Source organism: Lipotes vexillifer, unplaced genomic scaffold (genome assembly GCF_000442215.2).
Source record: "Lipotes vexillifer unplaced genomic scaffold, Lipotes_vexillifer_v1.1 scaffold575, whole genome shotgun sequence".
Taxonomy (NCBI): Eukaryota; Metazoa; Chordata; class Mammalia; order Artiodactyla; family Lipotidae; genus Lipotes; species Lipotes vexillifer.
The window spans coordinates 3872374-3886249 of NW_006780198.1; the positions used below are offsets into that span (position 1 = coordinate 3872374).

Consider the following 13876-nt stretch of genomic DNA (forward strand, 5'->3'; position numbering starts at 1 on the left):
CCTGCTGGACCGGGCCCTGGCCAATCGCAAGATCGGCCACTTCCTCTTCTGGCACCTGCGGTAGCTGGACTCACCTGGAAGGCCACGGGGAGGAGGGGCCTCTTGCCTGCGGGCCTCGCGGTCTCCCGCCGGCCAGCCCGGGTGGCCTTGGTGGCTGGGTCCTGCCGGGCTGGGAGGGGCTGTGTGGCCCCGCCTGGCGAGGTGAGGCTCAGCCCCTTCTTCCTCCCTCCAGCTCCGAGATGCATGTGCCCTCGGTGGCCCTGCGCTTTGGCCTCATCATGGAGGCCTACTGCAGGGGCAGCACCCATCACATGAAGGTGCTGATGAAGCAGGTGAGGCTCGGGGCCCCCGCACCCCTGCCTGGGCTCTGCTTTGGGGCAGAGTTGCCCCGGCCCCTGTAGAACCACGTGGGCCAGGCCGAGGCTCAGAGCCTGCCCCTCCTGGCCTGCCCACGCTGCCCTCCCATCCTCCTGGCCAGGGGGAAGCGCTGAGCAAGCTGAAAGCCCTGAACGATGTCGTCAAAGTGAGCTCCCAGAAGACCACCAAGCCCCAGACCAAGGAGCTGATGCATCTGTGCATGCGCCAGGAGACCTACCTGGAGGCCCTCTCCCACCTGCAGTCCCCGCTCGACCCCAGCACCCTGCTGGCTGAAGTCTGGTGAGCCCCAGGCCCCAGCCGGGGCCTCCCCACCTCCTCCCCTCCCCCCAAGCCCTGAGGAGGGCCCGCTGCTGACTGCTGTCTGGTCCGGCAGCGTGGAGCAGTGCACCTTCATGGACTCCAAGATGAAGCCCCTGTGGGTCATGTACAGCAATGAGGAAGCGGGCAGCGATGGCACCGTGGGCATCATCTTTAAGAACGGGGATGGTGAGTAGGCCGGGACCCGGGCAGGGACCCGCTGAGGTCTTGGCTTCCCCTCGCCCTGCCATACTACCCTCGGCGGGAGCACGTTGCAATGGGGGCCGGGGGCGGATCTCCTGGAGGGCGAGCTGACAAAAAGACGAGAGTCTTGGGACTCTGGGGCCTGGGCATGGCTGGGATTGGAGAACCCACCAGAAACTCATGCCTTTCCTCCCCGGGGGCGGCTGCGCAGACCTCCGCCAGGACATGCTGACCCTGCAGATGATCCAGCTGATGGATGTTCTGTGGAAGCAGGAGGGCTTGGACCTGAGGTGAGAGGCCCTCCCATCATCCACTTGTGCCTGCACCAGGCCTAGGACCGTACCCCGCTGGAGGGGTCCCCCTGTCAAAGCTGACATTACCACCTCAGCTGGAAAAAAGACTGGCTCGTCTAAGAAGAGCAGGGACCAGTTTGAAACTCGGGGTCAGGGAGGCGATAGGGCCACAGGATGAGGGTGGGGAAGGCCAGCCCTGGCCCTTTGCACTGTCTCCCTCCATTGGTCCCTTTGCCTCAAGCATCCCTGGCTTCCTGCCCCATCATCTTCCGAGCCACCTGAGCAAACATGAGTTTCTCAGTTTCTCTCTGAACAAACATGAGTTCAGCCAAGGTGCTGACTCTTCCTCTCTGCATCTTGGGTGCTGGTGTGACCTCTCCGAGGAACCTTCCCTGGAGCCCTGGGAGTCAAGGGCTCGCCCCCAGTACCTGCCTCCTCTTTTCAGCAACTTGAGTAGCATCTCCTGCAGCCTTTTGGGGTTAAGCTCCTCGGGGTCAAGAAGCCCCTGGGACAGCCCTTGACCACTGTGTCCACCTGCCCCTCCTCCCACCTGGCTAGGATGACCCCTTACGGCTGCCTCTCCACCGGGGACCACACAGGCCTCATCGAGGTGGTGCTTCACTCAGACACCATCGCCAACATCCAGCTGAACAAGAGCAACATGGCGGCCACGGCGGCCTTCAACAAGGATGCTCTGCTCAACTGGCTCAAGTCCAAGAACCCTGGGTAGGTTTCGGGCCCAAGGGACAGATGCCCTCTCCTTCCCGAGAGGCAGACCTCGGGAATCAAAGGCAAGGAGGAGGGCCTTTGACCGTCTCTGTGGCTTCTTGGCTCAGCTGAGGACCATCCCATAGATGCTGTGGGGTGGGGGCGGTGGGGGAGTGGGTCAGGTCTCTGTTCCCACATGTATCAGTTAGTTATTGCTGCATCACAACCACCCTGAACTTAGGGGCCTAAATCACAAATCTGCAACTTGAGCTGGCTCAGCTGAGTGGTTCTGCTTTAATCACTCACGCAACTGCTCTCATCTGGTAGTTTGACTGGGCCTGGAGGGTTGCACATCTGGGGCTTCTCTCCATGTGGCCTCTCATTCTAGCCTCAGCTTCCTTCCATGGCAGTAGGGAAGGTTCAGGACCTGCAAGGTGTCTTAAGGCCCAGGCTCTGGAAGGTGCCCAGCATCACTTCCTCCACGTTCTGTTGGTCCAAGCAAGTCACAAGGCCAGATTCAAGGGCAGGGGACATAGATACCACCTCTTGGTAGGAGAGGCTGCAAAATGGTGTGGCCGTGGTTTCCATCCCTGCCCCCCAGGGACGCCCTGGATCGAGCCATTGAGGAGTTCACCCTCTCCTGCGCTGGCTACTGTGTGGCCACATACGTGCTGGGCATCGGCGATCGGCACAGCGACAACATCATGATCCGAGAAAACGGGCAGGTAGGGGTGGTGTGGGGCTGCCATGAGCATGGTGCCTCCCGCCCGGTGCTGGCCCGCTGGCCGTTCTGCTCTGAACACGGCTGCTGCTGCTGGCAGAGCCCCCCTATCCAAGCCCTTCCAGCTCCCTCCCCCTCCCCAGGCTCCTCTGGGTGAGGCACCCTCCTTTTTGACTCCTTTTGGGTCTTTGCTCTTCCCTCCCCTCAGCTGTTCCACATTGATTTCGGCCACTTTCTGGGGAATTTCAAGACCAAGTTTGGAATCAACCGTGAGCGAGTCCCATTCATCCTCACCTATGACTTTGTGCACGTGATCCAGCAGGGGAAGACAAATAATAGTGAGAAATTTGAAAGGTGAGGGTGCCTCAGACCCCTGAGTTGCCCCTTGGTGCCGGGGGCCCCGGGCGGGGTGCACTGGGGGCGGTCAGTCAGAGGACGCTGGGGCTTTGTGGGCACGGCTCCTTCCAGGGTGAGGGCGGGCTGGCGGCTGGCTGGGGTGCGGGGGGCGGGAGGACCCAGGGCCCCTCCCTGACCTCCCACTACAGATTCCGGGGCTACTGTGAGAGGGCCTACACCATCCTGCGGCGCCACGGGCTGCTCTTTCTCCACCTCTTTGCCTTGATGCGGGCGGCAGGCCTGCCCGAGCTCAGCTGCTCCAAAGACATCCAGTACCTCAAGGTAAACGCCAGGGCAGGGCCCCGCCAGGCAGGAGACCAGGGAGCCCCAGACTCCTCGAGGCAGCCCGCCCCCCCAACCCCCGAGCCTGGTGGACCCACAGGGCCCTCCTGACTCGTGTGTGCTCACACCGGCCTGGGACCCGGGTCTGGCGGGAAGCCACCGGCTCTGGCCCACCCTCCCGTCCTCCGCAGGCTGCGGGTGTTTCCACTTGTACAAGAGGGCTCCCTCCATGGTTAAAAACTGTCTTTCCTTCCTGCGTCTTTTCAGTTTATGAGACGCTGGGGCAGGGACTGAGAGGGGGGCATGGCCCCCCGAGTTCCTGGGAACAGGCTGCTCCCTCCCTTCTTCCTCCTGCCAGCTTCCGGTGGAGAAGGCCAGGCCACCTGCCTTCGGGGCCAAGACCTCCGGGCTCGAGTTGGCATCTTATTTTGAGGATGGGGCAGGGCGGGGGCCGCCTTGGTTGGGGTCTGAACACAGAGTTCTTCCCGGGGGATGTGTTGGGTGGCGCCCTCCTGGCTCCCTTGGTGCAGTTCTCTTAGGAGGGAGCGTTACCTGCCCAGAGAGGGTGGAGGTGCAAGGAGATGGGGCTCCCCAGGCCCCTCCGTGGGATGCCCATTGCTTCCATCTTGCCTCAGGATTCTCTGGCATTGGGGAAGACGGAGGAGGAGGCTCTAAAGCACTTCCGGGTGAAGTTTAACGAAGCCCTCCGGGAGAGCTGGAAAACCAAAGTGAACTGGCTGGCCCACAACGTGTCCAAAGATAACAGGCAATAGCAGCCCGTCCAAGGCCTGGGCCTGGAGACAACCGAGCTGTCAGTCTTGGGAGCCGGGCACCCTCGGCCAACCTCCGGGGCCCCGAAAGGCTGGACGGCATCCTTGGGAAAGAACCTACACAACTGCCTTTTGTTTACACTGGTTATTTATTTATGACTTGAAATGTTTCGGGAACTACACAGCCATACATGGAAATGTACCCTAATGTGGGGAGGGGCACCGTCCTCCCGCTTCCCCATCCGAGCCCTGGGCTTTGATGGGAAGACACTGTGAACCCGGCACCTCGAGGCCGCATCTCGCCGAGGATCTGTGACCTCAAGTCTTCCAGCTGGTGGGCCTGGAGCCGGCAGAGACGATTCTCCCGTGTGGGAGCTGCCTCCTCCCCAGGCTCCCGCCATGCTACACCGGTCTTGGTGCCTGGCAGTGACCTGGTGCCTGCTGTCCAGACAGGGCACCCACGCCTGTTCACCCCCTCCACCTGCGTGCCCTCCACTGACTGAGTTCTGGGCAGCCCCCAGAGGAGGCCTGGGTACCCTCTAGATTCAGGGATGATTGCTTTCCACTTTTTTTTTTTTTGCGGTACGTGGGCCTCTCACTGTTGTGGCCTCTCCCGTTGCGGAGCACAGGCTCCGGACGCGCAGGCTCAGCGGCCACGGCGCACGGGCCCAGCCGCTCCGCAGCATGTGGGATCCTCCCGGACCGGGGCACGAACTCGTGTCCCCCGCATCGGCCGGGGGCCCCCCAAACACCGCGCCACCCCGGCAGCCCCGCTTTCCCCCTTTTTTTTTTTTTGCTTTCCACTTTTTTTTTTTTTGCTTTCCACTTTTTTTTTTTTTGCTTTCCACTTTTTTTTTTTTTGCTTTCCACTTTTTTTTTTTTTGCTTTCCACTTTTTTTTTTTTTGCTTTCCACTTTTTTTTTTTTTTTTGCTTTCCACTTTTAAAGCAACTCGTGGGTACGGGAATTCTCTCATCTCTGCTGTAAAGTGATTTTGTTTGCGGGTGAGAAAAAAAAATAGCCAAACTACTTTACTGAACCTCTATGGCTCGGGAGAAAGGCCCCAGCGCTCATCACATATAGCGCACGCTGGTCCTCGAGACACGTTAAAAAGGCCTGAGCTTGATTTAGCTCATCCTGGTCATGGATCAAGACACAAGCAGGTGCGAGTACTTTGTGCAATTGTATGTAACCTCCCTCCTCCTAAAGCAGGTTTTAGGTCATGAAAGACCTGATCTCCTCTCCAGAACGCTCACCTTTGAGAACCTGCTCCCAGTACCCAGGCAGCAGAAGCGTGAGAGTTAGGGGTGTGGTGGCATCTTTTCCTCTGACGGTACTTAGCTTGAAATGATTCAGGCTCAGCCTTAGGTGCCTCTGAGGAGCCCGAGAAATGCAGGTTCCCGGGCCTCCCTCAGCCTTCTGGAGCCAACTCGAGATGGGGCTAAGAATCTGGGCTTCTGGAAGCCCACAGGTGAGCTTCATGTATTAGCAGCCGACTCGGGACCCACAGGGGCGACACCACTTACCTCTCAAAAGGCTTCGCACGGCTCAGCAGAGCCAGAAGTAGCTGCCCTCTCAGCAGCCCAGGGGCACGGCTTCCAGAAGAGTCCAGGTGCCAACTCTGTGTCTTGGTTCAAGAGAGGTGGCCGAGAGGCACTGCCCATAGCAATCCATGCCACCCACAGAGCCCCACTGACCAGACTCTGGTTTCCAACTAAGTGCTGAATTCATCAGACCCACCCGTTTGGAAATAGGAAAAGCCGAGTATATGTCTACTTGTTATTTATTTGGACAAGTCTGTGCTTCGTGGTGTGGGCAGCACACTGCATATACACAGCGATAGCTGGTTGGGTGCACGGCCTGTGTGCCTGACGAGAAGAGTATTTTCTATTTTTTTTAAATCATTTGATGTTTCTGTATGGGGAAGGTGAGTTCAGCATAACTGATGTCGGTTCAACAGTCTGAAACCTTGAAACGAGAGGTAAAAACAGATTAAAAGAAATAAAAGCCTTGGTATGTTATGTTCTTGGCTCAGAAACAAGAGGACGCAGGATTAAGATGAAAGCAAGACCAAAAACAAACCGCTCTCCCACTGGAGTTAGAACAGACTTTATTGTATGTATACACTTTCTGACCTATCATCAATATACACATCTGAAAAGTGATACCACGGCGGCTACAGACAGCGCGGAGGGTTCCCGTCTACGCGTTAGCGTCTATCCACGGTCTAAACAGAGCAGCGATGGTGACAGTACATGGAGGGGTGGCCACACATGACACAGGACAGCTGGCAGTGTCCTCGAAACTAGCAGTTATGATCACAGAACAGTGTTCAAAATTATTTTCCCCCAGTTTTAGAAATCTAAAAATTTACATGTAAATCAAAAACCACGTGCTGTAGGGGTTTTCGCTCCTGACTGCGGTTCTCTCCCTTCACCACCTACTGGGCATAGGTTTCACCCCCCGGGGGGGCTCTGGGGACGAGGGGGCGGCAGGTGCTCGGGGAATCGAGCACTGCCTTCAGGCCACTGGGCGTCATTTCCGCCAGGTTCTGAGTACGGATCCCCCAGGCCTGTTGCTGTCTCCAGACCAAGTGGTCAGAGGGTCTGCACCATCCACATGATCGAAACATACTCTCACCAGCAAGGAAACCTGCATCTATTCAGTATGGACCCCAAGGCTGCACCTGAGTCCAGGTTCCTGCATGAGGAAATGCCGGTCCTTGGAGAAGGGAGCAAACATGGCCAGGGACCCCAGCTCCCCGCAGCCCTCAATGGGTAGAATCCCAAAGAAAAGACCTGGCCGTTTCCAGCCTCCAAGGAGGGGTCCCTGATCCGGTCCCCTCCTGCCGAGCAGCAGATCAATGTCTGTGCTCCTTTCTCCTCATCTTGGGGCGGGGTGGGATGGGCAGGGTCTCCGGTCCCTCCCCTCCCACGCTCAGTGTCTCCGCTCCACTTTGCATCCAGCCCCGGATTATGCTAGCACAAAAGACACGAGGAATCCCAGTTTATTTACAAAATATTAAAAAGTCAGTTCATCATCTACATATTAACCCCATTCTGCCATTTTATACATGCACTAGTTTGGAAAAAATAAAACTTTTTTTTTAAAAAAAAAAAGAAGAGGACTACCAGGTAGGAGTGAGCAACTCTAACCCTTTGTCAAGGAGTCCAGTCACTGCAGCTTTTCTGGAGTTGACATCAGCCACAGAGCGAGCGTCAGCTCCTCACATAACTTAAGAGCGAGCAGGGCGGACGAAGGGAGGGAGCAAGGGGGAGCCTAGGGCCCTATACACCAAGCGTGGGCGGAGATCGGCGACGGGGAGGCTCTGCAGACCTACTGGCCAGGGTGACTCTGTACATCGTGGACCCTTGGGGCGGGCACAGGGATGACAGCAGAGCCTCCTGAAGCAGGAAAGAAGGCGACGGACGGCGGGCGGCTCAGTAGCTGAGGGTGGAGTCGTCCCACTCCAGCTGCTGCTGCCGGCTCGCAGCCTGCCGGTCGCCGGGCTCCGCCCCCTCCTCCTCGCTGCTCTCCGACTCGGCGCTGGTGATGTCATCCTCCTCGTCCCCAACCTCGCTCTCTTCCTCCTCCTCCTCCTCCTCCTCCTCCTCCTCCTCGCTGCTGTGCTGGTCCTCGTACGTCTGACAGAGAGACGGCCGACCAGGCGATGAATCCAGCCCCTCCCCCGCCCCAGCTGGTGACCCACGGTTTGTCCACCTGCTGGAAGCCACATCCCACGACCCAGCAAGAGGGGCTGGACTAGGCTCCTCACCAAAGACGAAGGGAAGCACAGCTCCGGGCACCAGCCACAGCAGGACCGTGACCCTAAAGCCGGCGCCCCCCAGGCCTCAGTTTGCCCACGCGGGGTCATGGTGCGGACCACGCAAAGCACGTGAGCGTGAAGGTGAGTTGAGCCTCCCTGGGGCCCTGGCCTGCAGGGGTTCTCAGTCGGGGCGTCACCGCCCTCGCCTACCTCCATGGGGTTCACGGTGATGGTCAGGGCAGAGTCGTCCCAATCCATCTCGTTCTCTTTGCCGCTGTCCTGGTCCCGCATGGTTCTCTGGTGAGCAGCCCGGATCCGGAACACTCCCAGGATGATCATGAAAACCAGGAAGCTGACACACACCACGATGACGACGGTTGCGGTGCTGGGGACGACTGCGGGGGAGAGGAGACAGGACGGCTGTGATGACGAGACCCGCCCCGCCCCGCCCCGCCGTGTGCCCTCGGCCTCCACTGCTCGCTCTGTCCGCCCCGGAGCTCTGAGAAAAGGCTCAGCACGGGTTCAAGTCTGGGTTCGGGCCCTCACTGACCCGTCCGTGCTCCGGTTTCCTCGTGTGACGTGGAATAACGGCCAGGCCGCCGGTGGCTGTTCTGAGCGGCGGTGGGGGAAGAGGGGGGCTGAGCTCACGGCAGGAGTCGGGGAGGGGCGTCCCAGGCCTACCTGCGAACGGGTGGGGGTTGGCCAGGTTGTGACCTGAGAGGTCAATGAAGGAGCGGTGCTCGGGGTGGACGAACTGCGGCTGCGCGGCCATGTGGCTGGCGTGCTCCACGGGGTTGGCCGTGTGGATGACGTTCACCTGCAGCGGAGACATAAGGGCAGCCTGAATGTGTCCGCGGATGGAGTGGACACGCACTTGACCAGCACCACCGAAGTGGGCCCTGGACCGGTGCTGGTGGGCGGAGAGAAGAACAGAAGCAGCCAGGGAGGCTGCTGTGACCACGTGATGCCGTCACACAGCCAAGAACATCCTGCTGTTGGAATAACTCACTTTTATTGTATCTAATAAAATACCTATCCACCACAGACGGGAGGGGAAGACACAGCACCAGCACTGGCCCTTCACCACGGGCAGTTCGAGAAGCCCCGGCACACCACATTGCCCCTCTTTTCCCAAAGCTACAGCCACGTGAAAGACAGCACAAATCAGAGCCTTTATTTCCTTTCAAATCTGCTACCCTTTGGCTCAAAGAAAACACTCACGGGCTCTTCGGCCCTGTGAGTTTAATGCTGCTGTTTCGGGGTCACAACGGAAGCGTTCAATTGCTGAAAGTAACTTTGGGTCCATTTCTCCAGGCACAGAAGCTCCGAGTGATACGAAAGGTGTCCGAGCAGGACGAGTGCCCTCTGGCCATTGCGGCCTGAGTCCCCACGACCATGTTCAGTGGAGAGCAGCCCTGCCGGTGCTGGCGGCAACCCTCGCCCTGGGCCAAGGATCTATTCACGGCGGGGCCAGCCATCTGCAAAGAAGCCCCGGCTCCCCCCGGTGAAAGCAGTGTCAGATCTCAAGAAACAACCTTGCCCCTCAGCCCGAGGCACGGACCGCCACTCGGTCCTGACCACCTCCCTCCAGAGGCCCCTCCGACTCTCGGGCTAAGGCAGCCTGTGAAGGGGGGCACCGTGCTGGGCCCCAGCCCACCCCGTGTATAACCTGTCCCCCCAAACCTCTGCAGGTCTAATGGGGAACAGCCCCCCGGCTGGGAAAGGCGACCCACCCCAGGATGAACCTAAACAGTTGCCACCACGAATGCTCTAAAAATCGGCATTGGCAAACATCAGGGCCGTGAGCGCCAGGCACCCGGTCACCACGCTGCTGCCCTGCTCAGCACAGCCCGGCACCCACCTCCACCTGGAACTCGTTGCTGACATAGCGACCATTCAGCTCGGAGCAGACGAGCTTGAACTTCCGGTCAAGCAAGGACCTGGTGTGCCAGTTCCGATAGCGCAGGAGGTGCAAGACCTCCTCGTAGCTAGCCATGGTGTCGACACCTGCGGGGAAGACAGCAGTGGCTGAGCTTAGGGACACGGGCCGAGGGCGAAGGCAGGCTGCAGGCGGGCCCCAGAGCCACCCGGCCACGCGTCTGGCTTGCCAACTGCTGGGGCGTCGTCCCCTGCCGAGGGGCAGGTGCAACACGCGCCCAAACTTCCACCCACTATGAGGACGGGACACCAGGCAGAGCTGTGCTCCCCTTCCTGTCTGGGAGGTGTGTGGCCACCACTCATCCTTTCCCACCTCCTCCAGGACTCTCTCCAGCTGCTGAGCTGGGAGGAGGGGGGCGCTGAGTTCTGAGCCTTCACTCTCCCGGTCTGGGGTCTGGCCTCTCACCTGTGAAGACCACACCCAGGTCAGAGCTGCTCACTTCGATGCCCTTCTGCTGCAGGCGGGCCGTGTCCACTTCTAGGCTCTCCTGCTCTCGGTTCAGTTCCTCTCCCTCCACCGTGACCTCGCAGGTGTCTAGGTCGTGGACAATCTCCTCTGACACCAGTGATTCTTGAACTGCAAAAATGGCCCAACCGGAAATAGCAGAGGCTGTGGAGCCCAGGGAGGTGCTCACAGCGACAGCCTGTCTGCTCATCCTCCAACTCACAGAGGCCTTTTAGGGACCACGGATGGAGGTACGGGACAGTCATTTTCAAGAATTGGGGGTGCTTTATGTGTCTAGGAGGACTGGCCACCAGGAAGGCCCGAGAATGTGGGGCCAGCCAGCAGGAGCACCCCGACAGCAGCAACCCCTGCCCTCTCAACCCACAAGAGCCATCCCAGATACTGACGTCAAGCTGGAAAAAAGATGAAAGGACCCTCCAGGTGGGTTTCCAAAGATCATAATGAGCTCTAGCCCACGGGTCAGATTCCAGAAGCAGACCCAAGAACAGCAGTAAAACATTCAAGTCTACAAAATCACAGAGGAAAAGGGCCAAGAAATAAGTAGCAGCAGTGGGGTTTCAGCCGCCCACTTTTGGGCGACTGGTCTAGGCTGTCACCTGTGGGGTCCTCGTCCCCTTCTCCTTCGGGCTCCACCTCTCTCGTGATGGTGCTAATGATCCGAAGCTCGGGGAAAAGGAAAACCCCCTCCGAACTTTCAAATTCGGAAGCCGCTCGAGCAAAATGGTGGATGCCACTCAGACTGATCTTGGGCTCTTCTGGCTGCAAAACCATCACGTAGCCATCCAACACGGGGACTGAGAGGCAGGTGGCCTCGTTAAAACACCTGCCAACAAGGAAGGGGATGGAAGGGTCAGGGCTTTAAGAGGTGGCTTCTCAAGTCACACAGACAAAGGCGCTCGGAGGTGGACCACAGGATTCCACAACCACCTAGGGGACAAGACGCCGGCCACTCCCAGAATGTGCTTCCAAACATCACTCAAACTTTCTGGTAACGAGGGACGGATCACCTTTCCTTACAGAAGGGAGGCTGGGTTGACTTAAAAACCTAAATACATTTTCTTCTCAAGGGTCACTGAGCAAAGACAGGTTTATTGTTAAAAGTCGGCACATACTTGACCACGCTGGTGATTTTGAGTCTTCGGATCCCGGGTGTGGGGAACTGTCGTGAATTCAGGTAGGAAATGTGCTGCATGGCCTTATCCAACTCCCCTACATCCTCTCCCTCCAAGGTCAACACTGACTGACTGGGGTTGGCCTGGAGCTGAAATGGCACCACAACAGAGAGACAGGAACAGAATAAGGTTCTAACTGCAAGAAGCTGAAACCACAAACACTTTGACAAAGAGGATTAGCTTGGGATTGATTTGAATTGGTGACTTGGAGAAGAAAAGCTCACATAATTCCAGTGACCGTGACCCTATTATATGATGGTAAATATCTAAGGCACAGACAGATCTGTGATATAATAAATATATATTTGGTCTTTGTCCCTGGTTTCTGGCACAGAGCTCCTAAAACTTTTGGAATTTCCTGACGGATAGGGGCATCTTTTTTTATTCCTAATAAGCCCCTTTCAGCCACCCCCAGAATTTACCGTAATGAGGTGACTCTTGGATGCGGGCTGGTTGCCAAACAAACCAACCACGTGATTACATTGGACCTTCAGCCTCACCTCTAAACTCTGGGGAGGGGAGAGAGACTGGAGATTGAGTTAATTAATCAACAGTCGTCAGTGATTTAATCAATCATACCTACATAACAGACCCTCCACAAAAACTTCTCAACGACAGGTAGAGCTTCTGGGCTGGTGGACACAGCGAGGTACCAGGAGGGTGGTGCACCTGGAGGGGGCGTGGAAGGCCCATGCACCCTCCTCCACTCCTGGCCCTGGGCCTCCCTTCCACCGGCTTGTTCCTGAGTTGTATCCTTCATAATAAACCAGTAATAGTAAGTGAACTGTTTTCTGAGCAGTTCTAGCAAATTATTGAACCTGAAAAGGGCGAGGGATTGTGGGAACCCTCGACTTTTTCAGCCAAGTGTGGGTACCGGAGGCCCAGATCCTTGCAGCTGGCACCAGAGGAGAAGGCATGTGGGGCCTGGTGCCCAGTTAAGTGTCACGACTGAACTGGATTACAGGACGCCTGGGGAGTTGGGGTCCAGGAGCTGGAGAACTGGTGTGAGAAAGACACCCCACACGTGTGGTGTCAGAGATGCTGTGAGTAAAAGCAGCTCAGGACAAATCACCGATCAATCCTTATGCCAACAGCCTCCACACTTGTGCTTGAGGAAGTCGTGGGTGCCATGCAGGTGGGTGCTGGTGTTACCTTGACACCGCTGCCGCTGTCTTCGGGGATGTGCAGGTCTAGCCCCTCTTTGCAGGTATACAGACAGTCAATCACTTTCTTATCTGTGAGTTTACCGGAACGGATCGTCAGGCCAGCCAGATTACCTCGGAAAAACTGAGTCATGTGCAGGTCACCACCTGCAGAACACGGGGGTGGAAAAGCAGAAGTTGTGAGTGCAGCCCAGGGCCTCCTGCTTCACTTTTCAATGTGATGTTACCGGTGGTGGCAGCCTGATGGGTGGACATGCGGGTTAGTTCCTACCAGATCCTGTTAGCCTTGCAATCGACATGGAAGCACAATGAGGAAATTAAATGGTTTATGATCATGCACGTGGCCCGGAGAAGAGAGGAGCTGGGGGTCCCTCCCCCGAAGCCCGGAAGCCAAGAGATCCCGTGAGTGTCCCCACACATGCGGCCACTTCCTGGTAAGGGTGGCCCTCGCTGCACCCGTCATCATGGTACACAAGTGATGTCCTACCAGCGCCAGCCTCTTCAACCACTGCCTTCTCAATCAGCTGGATCAGGCGCTGGCTTTCTTTTTTTCTTTTCTTTTTTTTTTGGCTGCGCCGTGACCAGGGATCAAACCCCGGTCCCTGCACTGAAAGCGCCAAGTCCTAACCACTGGACCGCCAGGTAATTCCCCTGGGTTGCTTTTTCTAACTGAGCATACTCGGGGAATACATACAAACTCGGGGATGAACGTACACAGGCAGGAGTAGAAAGATAAAAGGAACGCTAAAATCCTACCCTGCACAAAGCCTAGTATCAAGGCCGCCTACACGGCTATTTTGTTGAGTCCCAGTGAGCCTGTCTCCTACTACTGAGGATAACTGGGAAGAGTGAAGATGTTACAAGACAAAGCAGAAGGTGGCCCTTGACAGACTGTAACAAAGAGCCAACCAGGAGGTACTAAACCCTGTTCTTACACTGGAGGAGGAGGAGAGACCAACTGTCAGCAGCATGCCTCACTCCGGATAACGGACGTTAGACACTAAAATCGTCACTAGGGATCGAGATTTCTAAGAAACATTATTTAAAACTTATTATCAGTCAGGACAGAATATCTAGCCACGAGTCTTTTCCTGTCTCCTGGTTCAGACACACGAGAAGCAGGAGGTGGCCTCCCAACCAATCTTAGCCTGTGAGATTTCAGCGGGGCGCCTCACGCAGTGGGATGGGGTAAAATTTGATGAGGGAAAAAATAAATTCCCATTAGTACATGGCATTAATGAGTCATTTGCTCTCACTTCAACTGGGATCAGAATGGGCAGAAAAGGGAAATCCCATGATGCAGTGGGGTAGCATAAGGCAAAG

At 57.1% G+C, this 13876-nt stretch overlaps 2 protein-coding genes across 2 annotated transcripts in view; one reads left to right on the plus strand and one right to left on the minus strand.

Moving 5' to 3' along the window:
* PIK3CD (phosphatidylinositol-4,5-bisphosphate 3-kinase catalytic subunit delta) overlaps positions 1-4052 on the plus strand; it is a 13233-nt gene extending 9181 nt beyond the window's left edge. The window contains 10 exon segments of the mRNA XM_007453331.1: positions 1-60; positions 233-332; positions 479-657; positions 752-864; positions 1091-1169; positions 1731-1898; positions 2482-2605; positions 2810-2955; positions 3147-3279; positions 3915-4052. The exon segment at positions 1-60 is cut by the window's left edge and continues 2 nt beyond it. Of these exon segments, the coding sequence (XP_007453393.1) occupies positions 1-60; positions 233-332; positions 479-657; positions 752-864; positions 1091-1169; positions 1731-1898; positions 2482-2605; positions 2810-2955; positions 3147-3279; positions 3915-4052 (1240 nt within the window).
* A 3213-nt stretch (positions 4053-7265) lies between these two features.
* The window catches only part of CLSTN1 (calsyntenin 1), a 38419-nt gene continuing 31808 nt past the window's right edge, over positions 7266-13876 (minus strand). Inside the window, exons 12-19 of the mRNA XM_007453332.1 lie at positions 12543-12700; positions 11331-11479; positions 10815-11041; positions 10159-10329; positions 9676-9821; positions 8496-8631; positions 8025-8209; positions 7266-7692 (exon numbers count right to left, since the gene is read on the minus strand). Of these exons, the coding sequence (XP_007453394.1) occupies positions 7489-7692; positions 8025-8209; positions 8496-8631; positions 9676-9821; positions 10159-10329; positions 10815-11041; positions 11331-11479; positions 12543-12700 (1376 nt within the window). The 3' untranslated portion in view covers positions 7266-7488. The remainder of the gene's footprint in view (positions 7693-8024; positions 8210-8495; positions 8632-9675; positions 9822-10158; positions 10330-10814; positions 11042-11330; positions 11480-12542; positions 12701-13876) is intronic.